Source organism: Pristis pectinata, chromosome 5 (assembly GCF_009764475.1).
Source record: "Pristis pectinata isolate sPriPec2 chromosome 5, sPriPec2.1.pri, whole genome shotgun sequence".
Classification (NCBI taxonomy): Eukaryota; Metazoa; Chordata; class Chondrichthyes; order Rhinopristiformes; family Pristidae; genus Pristis; species Pristis pectinata.
In genome coordinates, this window is record NC_067409.1 from 804,910 (window position 1) to 825,806 (window position 20,897).

The following is a 20,897-nucleotide window of genomic DNA, read 5'->3' on the forward strand; positions in this document are numbered from 1 at the left end:
AAATCATGAGGAATGTGGATAAGTTGGATGGTCACAGTCTTTTTCCAAGGGTAGGGGAGTCTAAAACTAGAGGGCATAGGATTAAGGTGAGAGGGGAAAGATTTAAAGGGGACCTGAGGGGCAAGATTTCACACAGAGGGTAGTGGGTGTGAGGAACAAGCCGCCAGAGGAAGTGGTAGAGGCGGGTACAAATACAATGTTTAAAAAACCTTTGGACAGGTCCATAGATAGAGAGGTTTAGAGAGGTAGTTAAATACAGCTAATTGGGACTAGCTCAGAAGACATCTTGATGGGCAGGGACCAGCTGGGGGTAAGGGTCTATTTCTATGCTGTATATAACTCTATATCTGTTGGCTGCAGTCACTGGTTACGTTGATTTTTCTATCTGCAGATCGCTGTCTTTCCTGGTGAAGCTGGAAGAGCTGGACCTGGGCAGCAATGAACTTGAAGTCCTGGTAATGAATCTGTTTATCCTCCTCTCCCTCTGCACCGGGTCGTAAGGCCACAGACACACTGCCTCCAGTCCCCGAGAACCAAAAATAAAAACACTCAGCAGGTCAGGCAGCATCTGAGGGAGGAGGAACAGAGGGTGGAAGACCCTTCGCTTGGCCTGTTGCTTTTGTGTTTATTCAGACTTGCGGTTATTTGATTTTCACAGATTCTGTCATGTCCGTTGTGATTCAGGTGCTGCTGTGGAGTTATTTGAGGACCTGCTGAAAAAAGTAGAGGTGAAACAGGCAGGTTGAATGAGTGGGCAGGTGCAGTATAATGTGGGTACATGTCCAGTTGTCCACTTTGGTAAGAAATACAAACAGTATTGTTTCATGTCACTGAAGGCAAATGTGCAGGTGCAGCAAGCATTTCCGAAGACAGGGTGCGCTGGCCTTTGTCACAAGAGGTTTAGGTACAGGAGCAAGGACACCCAGGTCCCTCTGTACATCAGCTTTTCCCAATCCGTTAGAAAGTTGATCCCTGGGATGGTGGGACCACTGTAAGGGGAGAGGTTGGGTTGCCTCGGCCAACATTCACGCAAGTTTGGGGAAAAATAAGAGGGGATCCCATTGAAATGTAGAAAATTCTGACAGGGCTAACAGGCTGGATGTGGGAGGATATCTCCCTTGCTGGGAAGTGTAGAATGAGGGGGTCTCAGTCTTTGGATACAGGACCTAGCATTTCAGACTGAGATGGGGAGAAGTGTCCCTCAGAGAGTGAGGACCTTGCAGAATTCTCTACCCAAAAGGCTGTGGAGGCCAAGTCACCAAATATATTTAAGAAGCAGTTGGAAGATGTGGAGGCTTTGGAGAGGGTGCAGAAGAGGTTCACTAGGATGCTGCCTGGATTAGAGGGTATGAGCTATAAGGAGAGGTTGGGCAACCTTGGGTTGTTTTCTCTGGAGCGGCAGAGGCTGAGGGAGACCTGAGAGAGGTTATTAGATAGGGTAGATAGCCGGTGTCTTTTTCCCCCGGGTAGAAGTGCCAAGTACTAGACCGTATGCATTTAAGGTGAGGGGGGAAAGTTTAAAGGAGCTGTGCGGGGCAATTTATTTTTTTTACACTGGAGCAGGCTGCCGGGGTGGGGGTAGAACGATAGTGGCGTTTAAGAGGCTATTAGATAGAAGCATGAATATGCAAAGAATGGAGGGACTTGGATCATGTGCAGGCAGAAGGGATTTAGTTTAATCTGGCATAATGTTTGGCACAGACATGGTGGGCTGAAGGGCCTGTTCCTGTGCTGTACTGCTCTATCTAACATAGAAAAGGCATCGAGGGGTGTGGACGGAGAGGGAATCACCATGATTGCATTGAACAGGAGGGCAGGCTTGAAGGGCCGAATGGCCTACTCTTGGTCCTGTTTCCTACATTCCCATCCCTTGAATCTGTTACCATCCAAACATCTTTCATTGGAGGCAGAGCAGGTCGCGTTCAAAGCCCCAATGTCAGGGCTTTTGACCCACACCCCGTTACATTTCAGACAGGTTGGGCGCTCCTTTCAGGGGAAATGCCCAGAGACTGTTTGGAACCTGATCCACTAATGTCTGAGGACATGGACGTGGCAGTGGGGAGTTTACCCATACTTTCTGTGTCCTTTGTTCATTTGACGGAGCTGTGTCCTGAGCCCGCTCTGTGAGATTTTCTGAGGGTGTGACTGTGACAATGTGTTCATTGTTTTGCAGCCGGATACTTTAGGAGCGCTGCCAAACCTTCGGGAGCTGTGGCTGGACAGGAACCAGCTTACTGCACTGCCACCGGTAAGGACACAGAATGGAGACACAGGATGCTGGTCCCTCTCGGGTTGGGAGCTCAGTGATGGCGTCGTCAAGTTGAAGCTGCCTCTAATAGAGAGTTCAGGAGAAATTTGCATACAGAGCTGATGTGTTCAGAGGCACCATGAGATGCAGAATGGACAGTCAGTAAGGAGGACAGTCAGAGTTATCGTGTTGTTGCAGCACATTCACCCACAGTGTCTGCTGCGTCCTAGCTGCCTGAGCCCCAGCTGTATCCATGCAGCAACTTGCTCCCAGTTACCGATCCACTTTCAAAGACCCTGATGTTCACAGTTTCCACTACCCCTCTCTGTGCGGAACATCACACTGTTGGCTGTATTTCATACGTCACCAATGAGTGGGAGGGATGTAGAAGAGCAAGCATGGAGGGAACTGCAAAGCCTACAGGGTGGTTACACTGGGGGACTTTGTTATCTCAGTATAAACTGGGGTAGTAATTGTTTTCAGGACAGAGTCTGAAGAGTTTCCAAAATGTGTCCAGGATAATTTTCTGGAGCAATGCGTTTCTGGTCCAGTGAGGTAGGAGACGTTACTGTAACTGGTTCTAGGGAATGAGGTGAGTCAGGTGCACCAAGTGTCCGTAGAGGAACAGTTAGGGGAAGGTAATCGTTAGCTATAAAGAGCAAGAATCATTCACTGGAGGAAGTCTGTGAGTGGATCTGGCCCAGGCAAATTAGAACCAAAGATTGATAGGCAAACTGTACCAGAACTGTGGGCTGCCTGTAAGGGAGAGGTGGTTTGGGTACAGGGCTGTGGGGCAAGAGGGGGGCACTGGAATTAGTTTGGAATTGATACAAGGCTGTAGGATGAGTTTGCATTGTTGTGTGTGAGTTATACTCTTTTGTCTGTTGCAGGAGCTGGGAAATCTCAAGCGCCTGGTCTGCCTGGATGTTTCGGAAAACAAACTAGAGACACTTCCTGATGAGATCAGTGGGCTGGTGGCTCTGACGGACTTGCTTCTCTCCCAGAACCCACTGGAGTCTGTGCCAGACGGCATTGGTAAGTGCAGTACTTGGTCAGGGTGTGATGGGTGGATCCACACGTGATCTAGTCTTGGGGGAGGGGTTGAGAATGGCACATCGAGGTGTTCCCTGCCCCAACACCCCTCTTCTTGTGTGGACTGTCCAGCAGCGGGAAGCTGGGGGGAAGAGCCACTCTCTTCCTGTCCTGGTGTTTCTGGGCAGACACTGAGGTCTCTGTGCTTTTCCAGGCCAGCTGAAGCAGTTGTCCATTCTGAAGGTGGATCAGAATCGGCTGACAGAGCTGACGGAGGCTGTGGGGGAGTGCACGCACCTGACCGAGCTGATTCTCACTGAAAACCTGCTCACGGTAAGTTAGGTGTGTGCTTGTACTGTCTGATCATCAGGCAGAGTCCTCTCCAATCTGATGAGCATTTCAGGCTGCAAGCAATCCCATCGCAGTGGGCTTCAGAGTACCCGTGGGTTAACTTGGAGGTCAAGTCCAGGACCTCTTGTGGTAGCAATCCAGCTTTCTGTTGACATACCACACCAGAGAATTGTTTAAGAAGGTCTGAGCAAGCATTCCCAGGTAGTCACACGGTGGGAGGGGGGCGGCGCTAACGGAGCATGGCGCTGGGGGGTTGGCACTAGAGTAGCGTGAGGAGAGCGTGGCGCTGAGGGGGTTGGTGCTGAGGGGGTTGGTGCTAGGGGAGTGTGGCGCTGGGGGGGTTGGTGCTAGGGGAGCGTGGTGCTGAGGGGGTGGCTCTAGGGGAGTGTGGCGCTGGGGTTGGTGCTAGGGGAGCATGAGGGGGCTGCACTGGGGGTTGGTGCTAGGGGAGTGTGGCGCTGACGGGGGTGGTGTTAGGGGAGTGTGGCGCTGAGGGGGTTAGTGCTAGGGGAGCGTGAGGGGGCTACACTGGGGGGTGGTACGAGGGGAATGTGGCATTGAGGGGGCTGTTGCTAGGGGACTGTGACGTTGAGGGAGTTGGCGCAAGGGGAGCATGAGGGGTTGGCATGAGGGGAGTGGGTGCTGCAGGAGCGCAGTACCTTTGGCGAGCTACTAGTGATGGAACCGTACACAGTTTGATGTGGTCTTCTTTGGATATGAGAGAAGTAATCCTGGCAGGAGGTGACGACTTAGCCCTTCAGACCTGCTTCACCATTCAGTAAGGTTATGGGTGATCTGATCCACATTCCTGCCCATTCTCCACCGTGCAGTAATGAAGGATGAGTGAGAAGGTTCTTCAGAAGCGGCCATTTGGGAAGAGTTTCAGAATTAAAAAGGGACAACCTCTGGGATTCCACGGACCTCCCAGCAGTCAGTGGGGGAGGGGGCAGATAGAGAGATATAAGAGTGTTAGTCAGAGGGGACTTTAATTTCCCCAGTACTAGCTGGGATCACAGTGTGAAAGGATAAACTGCGCAGAAGTGTTGAAGTGCATCCTGGAGAGCACAAGATAGGAAGCCATCGTCAGGAGGTAACATATGAGCTAACGGGCTGGATGCAGCAAGGGGTAGGGGGCTCACTTTTAGCTTGGCAACCTGTGGGATACCAGAGGGATCTGTGCTGGGACCACAATGTTTATGGTATATTACATTGTGGAGTGTAGAAGATTGTCAAAGGATACAGTGGAATAGAGATCAGTTACAGATGTGGTCCGAGGAATGGCAGATGGAGTTAATGGCAGGACTCTGAGCAGTGTGGAGGAACAGAGGGATCTTGGGGTCCACGTCCATAGATCCCTCAAGGTTGCCGCACAGGTCGATAGGGTTGTTAAGAAGGTGTATGGCGTGTTGGCCTTCATTAGTTGGGGTATTGAGTTCAAGAATCACGAGGTGATGTTGCAGCTCTATAGAACTCTGGTGAGACCACACTTGGAGTATTGTGTTCAGTTCTGGTCACTTCATTATAGGAAGGACGTGGAAGTTTTAGAGAGGGTGCAGAGGAGATTTACCAGGATATTGCCTGGATTGGAGAGCATGTCTTACGAGGATAGGTTGAGTGAGCTAGGGCTTTTCTCTTTGGAGAGAAGGAGGATGAGAGGTGACTTAATGGAGGTGTACAAGATGATAAGAGGCATCGATCGAGTGGACAGTCCGAGATTTTTTCCCAGTACGACAATGGATAACGTGAGGGGGCATAATTTTAAGGTGATTGGAGTAAGGTATAAGGGGGATATCAGGGGTTTTTTTACACAAGAGAGTGGTGGGTGTGTGGAATGCACTGTCTGCAGAGGTTGTGGGGGCAGATACATTGGGGACATTTAAGAGACTCTTAGATAGACACATGAATGATAGAAAAATAGGGGGCTATGTGGGAGGGAAGGGTTAGATAGATCTTAGAGCAGGATAAAATGTCGGCACAACATTGTGGGCCGAAGGGCCTGTAGTGTGCTGTAGTGTTCGATGTTAATCTGGCCAAGTGTGAGGTGTTGTATTTTGGGAGGTCAAATGTAAAGGGACAATACCCAGTTAATGGCAGGATCCTTAACAGCATTGATGTACAGAGGGATCTTGCGGTCCAAGTTCATAGCTCCCTGAAAGTGGCTACACAAGTTGATAGGGTAGTAAAGAAGGCATATGGCATGCTTGCCTTTGTTAGTCAAGGCATTGAGTTCAAGAGTCAGGAAGTTATGTTGCAGCTTCATACAACGCTGGCATCTGGAGTATTACATTCAATTCTGGTTGCCCCATTACAAGAGGAGGCTTTGGAAAGGGTGCAGAGGAGGTTCACCAGGATGTTGACTGGATTAGAGGGCATGAGCTACAAGGAGAGGCTGGACAGACTTAGGTTGTTTTCTCTGGAGTGGTGGAGGCTGAGGGGAAACCTGACAGAAGTTTAGAAGATTATGAGAGACATGGATAGAGTAGACAGCTGGTATCTTTCTCTCAGGGTTGAACTGTCAAATACAAGAGGGCATGCATTTAAGCTGAGAGGGGGAAAGATCAAAGGAGAAGTGTGGGGGAGGTTTTTTTGAAACACAGAGCGCGGTGGGTGCCTGGAATGTGCTGCCAGGGGTTGTGGTGAAGGAAATACGATAGAGGCATTTTAGAGGCTCTTAGATAGACACATGAAGGTGCAGAGAATGGAGGGATATGGACCTTGTGTAGGTCGAAGGGACTAGTTTAGTTAGTTTGGGCCGAAGGGCCTGTTCCTGTGCTGTTCTAATGTTTTATTATATTACTGACTTGGAGGAAGGAAGTGAAAGTACAGTAACCTGATATGAGACAATAGCTGGGAAGGCAAGCTGTGAGGAGGGGACAATTAATTTACAGAGAGATACTGGATCAAATTGGTTTGGTGATAGGAGGCAGAGGGTAGTGGTGGAAGGATGTTCTGACAGGAGGTCTGTGACTAGTGGTGTACCACAGGGGTTGGTTCTGGGACCTTTAATGTGAACATAGGAACTATGATTTGCAAAGGACACACAAATTGGTGAAATAGCGAGGAAGTTAAACCAGGGCAGGACTTGCACAGTAAGTGACGGCCCTGTGCAATAGAGAGACCCGGGGGTACAGGTACATAGATCCCTGAAAGTGGCGACACAGACTGGAAAGGGTGCAGAAAATATTCATGGGGATTTTGCCGGAACTGTCGAGCTTGAGTTATAAAGGGAGATTGGCTAGGCTGGGACTTTTTATCCCCCTGGAGCGTAGGAGGCTGAGGGGTGACCTTGTAAATCATGAGGTGAATGGTTACAGACTTGTTCTCAGGTGAAGGGAGTCTAAAACTAACGGGGACGGGTTTAAGGTGAGAGGAGAAGATTTAAATCTGTTGTTACCATGGTGCTGTTGGTGGGATCTTTCTGTGCATGGATTTGCTGCATTGTTTCGTGGATCACATCTTCCCAGCATTCTTTGACTGTTAGGAACATCAATATTTTCTCCCCGCTTAATTTCAGACACTTCCCAAATCCATTGGAAAACTGAAGTTGCTGACAAATCTGAATGTGGATCGGAACAGGCTGCTGGATCTTCCAGCTGAACTGGGAGGCTGTGCAAGTTTAAATGTACTGAGTCTCCGTGACAACAGACTAACGCACCTCCCACCGGAACTGGCCAAGGCATCTGAGATCCACGTTCTGGATGTGGCTGGAAACAGGTAGGATGTATGGCTTTGTACACAGGAGTGACGGTGGAGTTCACACAGTGACTGAAAACAGGTGGAGTACAGTCACCCAGCGTATGAACCCCCAGATCCCTCTGCTCCTCTACACTGCCCAGAATCCTTGCATTTACCCTGTACTCTGCCTAGGAGTTTGTCCTTCCAAAGTGTACTACCTCACACTTCTCCGGATTGAACTCCATCTTCCACTTCTCAGCCCAGCTCTGCATCCTATCAATGTCCTCCTGCAATCTTCGACAGCCCTCCACTCTATCCACAACATCACCAACCTTTGTGTCATCTGCAAACTTGCCAACCCACCCTTCCACCCCCTCATCCAAGTCATTAATAAATATTACGAAAAGTAGAGGTCCCAGAACTGATCCTTGTGGGACACCACTAGTCACAGCCCTCCAATCCGAATGCACTCCCTCCACCACAACTCTCTGCTTTCTACAGGCAAGCCAATTCTGAATCCACATGGCCAAGCCTCCCTGGTCCCTTACCTTCTGAAGAAGCCTACCATGAGGAACCTTGTCAAACACCTTACTAAAATCCATGTAGACCACATCCACTGCACTAACCTCATCAATGTTCCTGGTCACCTCCTAAAAGTACCTTCTCAGGCTTGTGAGGCAAGATATTCCCTTCACAAAGCCATGCTGGCTGTCCCTAATCAGTCCATGATTCTCTATATGCTCATAGATCCTTTCTCTTAGAATCCTTTCTAACGGCTTATCCACCACAGATGTAAGGCTCACTGGTCTGTAATTCCCTGGACTATCCCCACTACCTTTCTTGAATAATGGGACAACATTCGCCACCCTCCAATCCTCTGATACCATACCCGTGGACAACGAGGACTCAAAGATCCTAACCAATGGTTCAGCAATCTCCTCCCTCGCCTCAGGAAGCAGCCTGGGGAATATTCCGTCAAGCCCGGGGACTTATCTGTCCTAATATTTTCTAACAGCTCCAACACATCCTCTCTCTTAATATCTACATACTCTAGAACATTACCCTCACCAACACTGTCCTCAGCGTCATCAACACTGTCCTCACCTCTCCTTGGTGAATACTGAAGAGAAGTATTCATTGAGAACGTCACCCACTTCCACAGCTTCCAGGCACATCCTCCCACCTTTGTCTTTAATCAGACCTAACTTTACTCTAGCCATCCTTCTGCTCTTCACGTATGAGAAAAAAGCTTTGGGATTCTCATTAACCTTACTCGCCAAAGCCTTTTCATGTCCCCTTCTCGCTCTCCTCAGCCCTTTCTTAAGTTCCTTCCTTGCTACTCTATATTCCTCACGAGCCCTGTCCGATCCTTGCTGCTTACACCTTATGTATGCTGCCTTCTTCTTCCTAACTAGTTGTTCCACCTCTCTTGTCACCCACGGTTCCTTCACCCTGCCATTCCTTCTCTGCCTCACCAGGACAAATTTATCCCTAACATCCTGCAAAAGATCCCTGAACATCGACCACATCTCCATAGTACATTTCCCTTCAAAAATGTCACCCCAATTTACCCTCCCAAGTTCTCGCCTTATAGCCTCATAATTCGCCTTTCCCCAATTAAATATCTTCCCATCCTCTTTGCTCCTATCCCTGTCCATGATAATTCTAAAGGTTATGGAGCAATGGTCACTGTCCCCCAAATGCTCACCCACGGATGGATCTGTCACCTGTCCCGGTTCATTACCTAAAACTAGATCTAATATGGCATTCCCTCTAGTCGGCCTGTCAACATACTGTGTCAGGAATCTGCCCTGTACACACTTAACAAACTCCGCCCCGTGTAAACCTTGGCACTAAGCAGGTGCCAATCAATATTTGGGGAAGTTGAAGTCTTCCATTATAATAACACTGTTATTTTTGCTTCTCTCCAAAAACTGCCTCCCACTCTGCTCCTCAGTATCCCTACTGCTACCGGGGGGCCTATAGAATACTCCCAGGAGGGTAAATGCCCCTTTCTTGTTCCTAACTTCCACCCATATTGACTCTAGAGAGGATCTTTCTACATTATATCCCCTTTCTGCAGCTGTAACTGGTTGTCCCTGACCAGTATCGCCCACCCCTCCTCCTCTCCTCCCCCCCCCCCACCCCCCACCACCATCCGTTTTAAAACACTGAAATCCAGGAATATTCAGTATCCATTCCTACCCTGATGTCAGCAGTCTCTGCAAGAGCCACAATATCATAGTTCCATGTATTTATCCAAGCTCTCAGTTCATCTCCCTTGTTCCTGATGCTTCTGCATTTAAGTAAATGCACTTTAGCCCATCCACCTTACTACTTTTATAGCCTGTACTCTGCTTCTCCTTCCTCAAAGCCTCTCTACCTGTCAGATCTGACTTTTCCCCATCCCCTTCTTCCTCTGACCCACTCCTCCGGTTCTCTTCCCCCTCGCAATCTAGTTTAAAACCCTCCTGAACCACCCTAGCAAACCTGGCCGCAAGGATATTGGCCCCCCTCAGGTTCGGGTGTAACCCGTCCTCTCTGTACAGGTCCCACCTTCCCCAGAAGAGATCCCAATGATCCAAAAATCGAAAAACCCTCCCTCCTGCACCAACTTCTCAGCCACACATTTATCTGCCACCTCCTCCTATTCCTACCTTCACTATCACGTGGCACCAGCAGCAATCCCGAGATCACTACCCTCGAGGTCCTGTTCTTCAGCCTTCTGCCTAGCTCGCTAAACTCACTTTTCAGGACCTCATCCGTCTTCTCACCTATGTCGTTGGTACCAACATGAACCACAACTTCTGGCTGCTCTCCCCTCCTGCTCTAGAATCCTGTGGATCCGATCAGTGACATCCCGGACCCTGGCATCTGGGAGACACATATCATCGGGGATTCATGCTCACTGCCACAGAACCTCCTGTCTGTTTCCCTGACTATTGATTCCCCTATCACTACTGCCTTCCTCTTCTCCTCCCTTTTCTTCTGAGTAGCAGGACCGGTCCCAGGCCCCGGCAGGGTCGTCTCCCTCAACAGCCTCCGGGGTCCTCTGCTCTATCTGCCTGTTCGTTTTCTTTTTCCTTTTCCCTTCCCTGACAGTCACCCTTCTATCTACTTCCTGGACTCCAAAATTACCTGCTCTAAGGGGGGTGACCGTCTCCTTATGTACAGTATCTACAAAACTCTCTCCCTCCCTGATGCTGCACAGTGTTTGAAGCTGTAACTCCAGCTCATCGATTGTGAGCCGAATTTCCTCCAGCCTCAAGCACTTACTGCAGATGTGGCCACCGTGGACCGCAGCAAGGTCCACGAGCTCCCACATCAAGCAGCTGCAGCACACCACCATGTCCTCCATCAGAACTAATTCTTTTCTCCCCCCCTAGTTTTTCTACTTAAAAATTTATAACAGATAACAGGTAAACCTAACCTTTACCTACCTACCAGCTACTCACTTGCCTTGCCCCTTTATGCCGAAGCCCCTTGAGCCAAAGCCCAATCACTCTGCTCCCTCTCACTCCACTGCCCACTCCGACGCTGCCCGCCTGGATATGGCAGTTTGCTATTTAAATTGCCCGCGCCTCACCTGCCGACATCACACGCCTGCACAGTCCAGCCCTCGCTATTCCCGATTAAAAACTTATAAACAACTTAAGAAAGAACCTTATAAAATCTAACCCTTATAATAAAAGACCTATTAAAAATAAAAGAAAAAACTTATCTGCTCCAAAGTCCCGACATCTTCCGAAGTGAAACCCATGAAGCCTCTGAAGTTTTTTTTTCTACCTGCTTTTTAAACTGCCTGCGCCTTACCTGCCGACGTCACGCGTGTGCATGATTAGCACAGAACTTGATTCAATTTATTTTGGAAGCAACCAAGAAGGCCGATGAGGGCAGGGTGGTAGACATGGTTTATATGGACTTCAGTAAGGTCTTTCATAAGGTTCCACGTTAGACTGCTCTGGAAGGTTCAGTCGCATGGAATCCAGGGAGCGCTGGCTAATTGGATAAACAATTGACTTGATGGTAGGAAGCAGAGGGTGATGGTGGAAGGTTGTTTCTTGGAATGGACTAGTGGTGTTCCCTAGGGATTGGTGCTAGGCCCATTGCTATTTGTCATCTATAATCAATAATCTTGATCAAGTGGGTAAGTAGGGCCGAGGAATTGCAAATGGGGTTTCATTCGGATAAGTGGGAGGTGTTGCATTTTGGGAAAACAAATAATGGTAGGACTTTCACAGTAAATGATAGTGCCCTAGGGAGTGTTGTAGAACAGAGGGACCTAGGAGTACAAGCACATGGTTCCCCGAAAGTGGCGTCACAGGTAGAGAGGATGGTGAAGGTGACTTTTGGCACACTGGCCTTCAGTCCGGGCATCGAGTATAGAAGTTGAGATGTTATGTTGCAGCTGTTGAAGACAAGGTCACTCCTGGAGCACTGTGTTCAGTTTTGGTCGCTGTGCTATAGGAGAGTCGTTATTAAACTAGGAAGAGTGCAGAGGAGATTTACAAGGATGTTCCCAAGACTTGAGGGACTGAATTTATAGGGAAAGGTTGGACAGGCTAGGACTTTCTTCCTTGGAGCATAGGAGACTGAGAGGTGATCGTATAGAGGTGTATAAAATCATGAGGGGCATAGATCGGGTGAATGCAGTCAGTCTTTTTCCCAGGGTTGGGAATCAAGGACTAGAGGGCACAGGTCTAAGGGGAGAGATTTAATAGGAACTTAAGGGGCAACTTAATACACAGAGGGTGGTACATGAGCTGCCAGAGGAAGTAGTTGAGGCAGCTACAACAACAACTTTAAAAGACCCTTAGACATGGATAGGAAAGGTTTAGAAGGTTATGGGCCAAACGCATGGGAAATGGGACTAGCTTGTATGGGCATTTTGGTTGGCATGGCCCAGTTGGGCTGAAGGGCCTGCTTCCGTGCTGTAAGACTATGACTGAGATATAGGGTCAGAGCAATACAAAATGGATACAGGCCCTTTGGCCCAACCAGTCCCTGCCAGCCCCGGTGCCCACCCAGCTGGTCCCGATTTCCTGCGTTTGGCCCATATCCCTCCAGCCCCACCCTCCATGTACCTATCCAAGTGCTGCTGAAATGACCCTGTTCTACCTGCCTCACACTTCCTCTGGCAGCTCGTTCCACGTACTTGCCACCCTCTGGGTGAAGAAGTTGCCCCTTAGGTCATTTTTTAAATTTTTCCCCTCTTGCCCTAAACCTAGTTTTGGACTCCCCTACCCTGGGGAAAAGACTGTTACCATCCACCTTATCTGTGCTTTCTCATAATTTTATATATTTCGAATAAGGCCACCCCTCATTCTCCAACATGCCAAGGAATAAAGTCCCACCCTGGTCAACGTCTCCCTATAACTCAGGCCCTCTAGTCCTTGCAACGTCCTCGTGAATCTCTGCTCTCTTTCCAGTTTAACCACATCTGATAACAGGGTGACCAAAACTGTACACAGCACTCCAAGTGAGCCTCACCACTCACTTGTTCTTTTTCAATCTTTTATTAGTTTTTCAAATTAATACAGATTGATATATAACATCGATGTTTATACATGTAATACAGAGAGATCAGGAGAACAATCATGGCCTAGATAATCATAAAGAACAATAAAATATTTAAAAAAATCTGTAGATCCATGATCTCTTAATAATGAATATAATATTAAAAGAAAGGAAAGAAAAAGATTTATTATATAGATATAAAAGAAAGAAAAAAAATCCCCAAAACAATAAGAAAAAATTATAAACAATATATCAACCATCTAAGCTAAACAAAAAAAAATTTAAAAAAAAACAAACAGAAAAGAAAACTGGACTAAAATTTCTCGGCAGAAACAGAGCAATATTATGTCGTCAACTCCGTTCCTCTCCAATCACTTGTAACAACTGCAACATAGAACATAGAACAATTACAGCACAATTCAGGCCCTTTGGCCCACAAAGCTGTGCTGAACATGTCACTACCCTAGAAATTACTAGGCTTACCCATAGCCCTCTATTTTACTCAGCTCCATGTACCTATCCAACAGTCTCTATGAAAGACCCTATCATATCACCCTCCACCACCGTTTCCGGCAGCCCATTCCACGACATTCACCATTCTCTGAGTAAAAACTTACCCCTGACATCTCCTCTATATCTACTCCCCAGCACCTTAAAAACCTATGTCCTCTTGTGGCCACCATTTCAGGCCCTGGGAAAAGCCTCTGACTATCCACCCGATCAATACCTCTCATCATCTTATACACCTCAATCAGGTCCCCCCTCATCATCCGTCTCTCCAAGGAGAAAAGGCCGAGTTCCCTCACCTGCTTTCATATGGCATACTTCACATTCCAGGCAGCATAAATCTCCTCTGCACCCTCTCTATGGCTTCCACATTTTTCCTGTAGTGAGGCGACCAGAACTGAGCACAGTACTCCAAGTGGGGTCTGACCAGGGACCTATATTAGCTGCAACAATACCTCTCAGCTCCTAAATTCAATTACCTGATTGATGAAGGACAATACACCATATGCCTTCTTAACCACAGAGTCAACCTGCGCAGCCACTTTGAACGTCCTATGGACTCCGACCCCAAGATCCCTCTGATCCTCCACACTGCCAAGAGTCCTACCATTAAGACTATATTCCGCCAACATATTTGACCTACCAAAATGAACCACTTCACACTTATCTGGGTTGAAACTGCATCTGCCACTTCTCAGCCCAACTCTGCATCCTATCTATATCCCTCTGTAACCTCTGACAGCCCTCCAAACTATTCACAACACCCCAACCTTCGTATCATCAGCAAACATTACTAACCTACCCCTCCACTTCCTCATCCAGGTCATTTATAAAAATCACAAATAGTAAGGGTCCCAGTACAGATCCCTGAGGTACACCACTGGTCACCGACCTCCACTCAGAATACGACCCTTCAACAACCACTGTTTGTCTTCTGTGGGCCAGCCATTTCTGGATCCACACTGCAATGTCCCCTGGATCCTATGTCTCCTCACCTTCTCCATAAGCCTTGCATGGAGTACCTTATCAAACGCCTTGCTGAAATCCATATACACTACATCTACTGCTCTCCCTTCATCGATGTGCTTAGTCACATCCTCAAAAAATTCAATCAGGCTCGTAAGGCAGGACCTGCCCTTCACAAAGCCATGCTGACTATTCCTAATCATATTATACCTCTCCAAATGTTCATAAATCCTGCCTCTCAGGATCTTCTCCATCAGCTTACCAACCACTGAAGTAAGACTCACCGGTCTATAATTTCCTGGACTATCCCTACTCCCCTTCTTGAATAAGGGAACAACATCCGCAACCCTCCAATCTTCCGGAACCTCTCCTGTCTCCATGGACGACACAAAGATCAGCGTCAGAGGTTCCGCAATCTCCTCCCTCGCCTCCCACAGCAACCTGGGGTACATCTCATCCGGTCCTGACGACTTATCTAACTTGATGCTTTCCAAAAGTTTCAGCACCACCTCTTTTCTAATATCTACATGCTCAAGCTTTTCAGGCCACTGCAAGTCCCCGCTACAGTCCCCCAGGTCTTTTTCCGTAGTGAATACCGATGTAAAGTATTCATTAAGTACCTCCGCTATTTCTTCCGGATCCATACACACTTTCCCACTGCTGCACTTGGTAGGCCCTATCCTTTCACATCTTATCCTCTTACTCTTCACATATTTGTAGAACACCTTAGGGTTTTCCTTAATTCCTGCCCGCCAAGGCCTTCTCATGTCCCCTTCTGGCTCTCCTAATCTCTTCCTTTTAGCCTTGTGCTCCTCCAGATCTCTAACATTACCTAGCTCTCTGTACCTTTAATATGCTTTTCTTTTCCTTTTGACTAGATTTATTATAGCCTTCGTACACCACGGTTCCTGTATCCTATCATGACTCCCCTGTCTCATCGGAACATGTCTGTTCAGAGCTGCACACAAATATCCCCTGAATATTTGCCACATATCTTCCACACTTTTCCCAGAGAACATCTGTTCCCAATTTAATCTTCCAATTTCCTGCCTGAGAGCCTCATAATTCCTTTACTCCAAGTAAGCACCTTTCTAGCCTGTCTGTTCCTATCCCTCTCTAGTGCTAATGTAAAGGAGATAGAATTATGATCACAATCACCAAAATATTCACCCACTGAGAGATCTGACACCTGACCAGGTTCATTTCCCAATAGCAAATCAAGCACAGCCTCTCCTCTTGTAGGTCTATCTACATACTGTGTCAAGAACCCTTCCTGAACACACCTAACAAACTCCACCCCATTTAAACCCCTCACTGTCTGGAGATGCCAATCAATGTTTGGGAAATTAAAATCCCCATCACAACGACTCTGTTATTCTCACACCTTTCTAGGATCTGCTTCCCTATCTGCTCCTCAATAACCCTGTCACTGTTGGGTGGCCCTATAAAAAACACCCAGTACAGTTATCGACCCCTCCTGTTCCTAACCTCCACCCACAGAGACACCGTAGACAGTCCCTCCACAACATCCACCTTTTCCGCAGCCGTGACACTATCTCTGATTAACAGTGCCACTCCCCCACCTCTCTTTGCCTCCCTCCCTGTCCTTCCTAAAACATCTAAAACCCGACACTTGAATCAATCATTCCAGCCCCGGAGCCATCCAGGTCTCCGTAATGGCCACCACATCACAGCTCCAAGTATCGATCCAAGCTCTAAGCTGATCTGCCTTGTTCACAAACACTCCTTGCGTTAAAATAGGCACATCTCAAGCCTGTCCGAACACGTCCCTTCTCTATCACCTGACCACGGCACCACTCCTAGCCTCCTCCACTCGACAGCCAAACACCTCGTCCCCAGTCTCTCCAGTACGGATACCACCCCCCAACAATTAACAATCCAACTGCTATGCTCAATGCCCTGACTGAAGGCCAGTGTGCCAAACGCCTTTTTCACCACCCTGTCGACTGGTGATGATGCTTTCAATGAACTATGCATTTGTACTCCTAGCTCCCTCGGTTCCATTGCACTCCCTAATGCCCTACCATTCACAGTAGAAGCCCTACACTGGTTTGAGTTTTCAAAATGCATCACTTCAAATTTCTGCATTGAAATCCATTTGCCACTCCTCGGTCCACTTCCCTAACTGATCAAGATCCCCCTGTAATCTACAATAACCTTCTTCACTATCAATAACACCTCCTAATTTGTGTCATCTGCAAACTTACTGATCAAGCCTTGTGCATCCAAATCACTTATATACGTAAATAACCAATAACAAGGATCCCAACACCGACCCCTGCAGCACACCAGTAGTCACTGGTCTGGGAATGGGAAACAACCTTCCACCACCACTCTCTGCTTCCTACCTCCGAGCCAGTTTTGAATCCACCTAACTAGCTCTCCCTGAATTCCGTGGGACCTAACCTTCCAGAACAGCCGACTATGTGGGACCTTGAAGGCCTTGTTAAAATCCAATTAGACAACATCCACCGCCCTACCCTCATCTACCCTTTTGGTGACGTCTTTTTAAAAAAAGCTGAAAGGTTTGTCAAGCACAATTTCCCACCACGGAAGCCATGCTGACTCCTCCTAATCAGTGCTGGTAGATCCTGTCCCTCAGAATTCCCTCCAGTAACTTCTCCACCACTGACGCCAGGCTGACCGGCCTGTAGTTCCATTGCTTGTCCTTGCTGCCCTTCTTAAACAATGGAATGACAGTAGCCACCTTCCGGTCTTTAGGAACTTCACCAGTGGCTAACGAGGCAGATATCTCCACAAGGGCCTCTGCAATTTAGCCTCCCACAAAGTCCGAGGATGCACTCAGTCAGGCCCTGGGGATTTATCCACCTTAAAGCACTACAAGGCTGAAAATATCTCCTCACTGGTGATATAGATGTTCTCCAAAACACAAAGAGGGAGAATGTTTAAAGGAGATGTGTGAGGCAAGTTTTTTTACACAGTTTGGTGGGTGCAGGAACAAGCTGCCAGGAGTGGTGGAAACAGATACGATAGTGTTGTTCAAGGGGCAATTAGAACAGGCACATAAACAGGCAGGGAATGGAGGGATATAGACCATGTGTGGGGAGATGGGATTTGTTTAAATTGGCGTCGTGGTTGGCACAGACATGGTGGGCCGAAGGGCCTGTTCCCACGCTGTCCCCTCACTCTGTTCTCTCCCCAGGTCCTGTCCCCTCACTCTGTGCTCTCTCCGCAGGTTGCTGAATCTCCCCTTCGCTCTGACCAACCTGAATCTGAAGGCGCTGTGGCTGGCAGAGAATCAGTCTCAGCCGATGCTGAAGTTTCAGACTGAAGACGATGAGAAGACGGGTGAGAAGGTTCTGACCTGCTACCTGCTACCGCAGCAGCCTTCTCCCAGCCTGGGTAAGTCGGTGCCAGGGCCGTGCCTTCGATGTCCAATGCAGCCTTTCCCCTCTCACCTTAAACCTAGAGCCCCTAGTTGTAGGCCCCCTACCCTGGGGAAAAGCCTGTGCCCGGCCACCTTATCTACACCCCCTGTGGTCTTATAAACCTCTGTAAGTTCACCCCTCAGCCTTTGCTGCTCCATGGAAAACAGTCCCACTCTGTCCAGTCTCCCCCTATAACCAAAGCCCTCCAGTTCCAGCAACACCCTTGTGAATCTTTTCTGCACCCTCTCCAGCTTAACGACATATACTGTAGGTGGGTGAGCAGAACTGCATCCAGTATGGGTCAGACTCTGGCTAATGGGATGAGCTTGGATGAGACATCTTGGTCGGCACAGATCGGTTGGGCCGAAGGGCCTGTTCTGTGCTGTATGTCTGACTCTATGACAAAACTCCGTCCAGCTGTAATGTGACGTCCCAGCTGCTGTACTCAGTGTCCTGACTGATGAAGACAAGCGTGCCGTGCACCTTCTCCACCCTGTCTACCTCAGCACCCCATGGTCAACAGGTTGTCCTCAGCACCACTGGTTACTGAGAGTGATCAGGTCATACTTTGGTCTGGTGGTCGTTGACGTCTATTCTGGGCCTGGTACTGTTCCCAGTCTGGATGCTGATCCCACTTTTCCAGGTTGGAGACGGTTCCTGGTCCCCCAGACCGAACACCAGTCCCGGTCCCCCAGACTGGATGCCGGTCCCAGTTTCGCTCTCCCAGACCAGGACGCCGGTCCCAGTCCTGGTCCCCCAGACTGGACGCCGGTCCCGGTCTGTCCCCGTCATTGCCCTCCACAATCCCCCCCCCCTTTGCTCCCATTCTCTCCTGGGCTAGTTAGCATTCCGGACTGCCCCTGGATGCAGCAATCCCCGCCTTTCTGTCAGCTCTACCCTGGGCTGGTGTTTTGTTGGGTGCTGCTACACCCTGACTCCATCCTGTTCGGTTGCAGAGAACCTGTTGAACGACAGTCTGGATGAGACATGGCCAGAACCAAACTTGAACCGTGTCAGTGTGATCCAGTTCCAGGAGGAACCCAAGGATGGCGAGGAGAATGAGGAGGAAGCGGAGAGACGTGTGAGTTACTCGGTAGGACGTTGCTTGCCCCGGGGGGGTTGGAGTGAGCACTGGTCCAGCGGCCATCGGTTGGGGGGTGTGGTAAGAGGGGCTGCCAGCTCTCTTCATGCTGAGGGGGCTGGGCTGGGGTGGATGTAAGGAATGTCTCACCATCCAAAGAGAAAAGCCCTAGCTCACTCAACCTATCGTCATAAGACATGCTCTCCAATCCAGGCAGCATCCTGGTAAATCTCCTCTGTACCCTCTGTAAAGCTTCCACATCCTTCCTATAATGAGGTCCAACGACGAACTTCTGATATGAACAACAGATGTTGGGTGTGAAGAGGAGGGCTTGGCAGACCCCGGTCTAACCGCATGGTGGCTGGGCAGTATGGCATGCTTGGGATTTTGAAAATAATAGAATTCATCTGAGGTTAACTATCAAATTGTTGAAGAGGGAGGTAAACACTGAGACCACACTTCAAGCAATTAAGACATCGGATTGGAAGAACTTGTACAACGGAAACGAAAGTAAAACTTGCTCTGAGCAGCTGAGATAGGAAAATGAATGTTGGTCTTGACTATGTCATGGTTATCAGTGAATCGCTGTATCTGTGGAAGTCATGGCTATAGAGTCATGCGGCAAGGAAGCAGGCCCTTCAACCAACCACATCCATGCCAACCATCCAGTATCAATCCACAGTGACTCGCTGACCAGCTCCTGATCAGGTATTGACACCCAACATCTTTTGTTCATGTCACAAGTTTGTTGTTGGACCTCACTATAGAAGGATGTGAAGCTTTAGAGAGGGTGCAGAGGAGATTTACCAGGATGCTACTTGGATTGGAGAGCATGTCTTATGAGGATAGGTTAAGTGAACTCAGACTTTTCTCTTTGGAGAGAAGGAGGATGAGAGGTGACTTGATAGAGGTGTACAAGATGATAAGAGGCCTGTACTGTGCTGTAATGTTCTATGTTCAGGTGACTGTAGGATATTTTCTCCTTGAGGCATGGTGCAGTGTCCACTTTGTGATTTAATTAACTCCTGGATGTAACTAGCCCTGACGTTTTCTGGTTGAGTGTGTTTGGAGTTACAGATTGTGGTGGAACAGGCTGTCCACACTCTGTAGATGCGAAAGAACCTGTGGCTTCCTGTTTCTGTGGCTGCCCTTGTTTGGGGTCTGGCTGGAGGAGGCCACAGGGCAGATGAGGCAGTGCTCACTCCAACAGTCATTGCCACCCATTGTGGGATCAGCAACATTGTGGTCTTTTGCTGGAAGATGCCACAACTGACAGGTGCCTGTGACTGAGTTGATGATGTTCATGTCGTATAGAGTCTTGCACCCCAAACCAACAAGCTGACGTGATAGGTGGTGGTGCTCCGGACAGTGAGGAAGGCTACAGCAGAATGTAGATCAGATGGAAAGTTGGGCAAGTCCTCAATGACCCTCTGCAATATTTATAGATGCACCATAGAGAACATCCTATCCGGATGTATCACAGCTTGGTATGGCACCTGCTCTGTCCATGACCGTGGGAATTGCAGAGTTTTGTGGAGACAACCCAATCCATCACAGAAACCAGCCTCCCGTCCAGTGACTCTGTCTGCACCCGAAAGACTGAATTGAATCCCAACAAGTGTGTGGTGATGCATTTTGGGAAGTGATACAGGGATAGCATGTATCCAGTGAATTGTAGGGTGCTGAGGAGAGTTGTGGGCAGAGTGCTCAAGTCCATTCCTCCCTGAAAGTGGTGACACAGGTGCACCTGGTTGTGAAGAAGGAGCGCTTGCCTTCGTCAGCCAAGGCACTGAGTATGAAAGTTGGGACGTCATGTTACAGTTGTACAAATTGTTGGTGAGGCAGCACCTGGAGTACTGTGTGCAGTTCTGGTCGCCATACGACAAGAGGATGTGATTAAGCTGGAGAGGGTGCAGGAAAGACTCACCAGGATGTTGCTGGAACTGGAGGGCTTGAGTTATAGGGAGAGACTGGACAGGCTGGGACTGTTTTCCCTGCAGTGAAGGAGGCTGAGGGTGACATTACAGAGGTTTATAAAATCTGGAGGGGAATGGTCACAGTTGTTTTCCCAGTATAGGGGAGTCTAAAACTAGGGGCACAGGACCTGAGT

General features: G+C 48.6%; 1 protein-coding gene across 1 annotated transcript in view; it reads left to right on the forward strand.

The window, feature by feature from the left end:
* Positions 1 to 20,897, forward strand: part of scrib (scribble planar cell polarity protein) — a 138,698-nt gene that overhangs the window by 35,953 nt on the left and 81,848 nt on the right. The window contains exons 6-12 of the mRNA XM_052016028.1: positions 392 to 455; positions 2,174 to 2,248; positions 3,139 to 3,283; positions 3,495 to 3,613; positions 7,146 to 7,345; positions 17,514 to 17,680; positions 18,663 to 18,787. Coding sequence (XP_051871988.1) covers positions 392 to 455; positions 2,174 to 2,248; positions 3,139 to 3,283; positions 3,495 to 3,613; positions 7,146 to 7,345; positions 17,514 to 17,680; positions 18,663 to 18,787 — 895 coding nt within the window. The remainder of the gene's footprint in view (positions 1 to 391; positions 456 to 2,173; positions 2,249 to 3,138; positions 3,284 to 3,494; positions 3,614 to 7,145; positions 7,346 to 17,513; positions 17,681 to 18,662; positions 18,788 to 20,897) is intronic.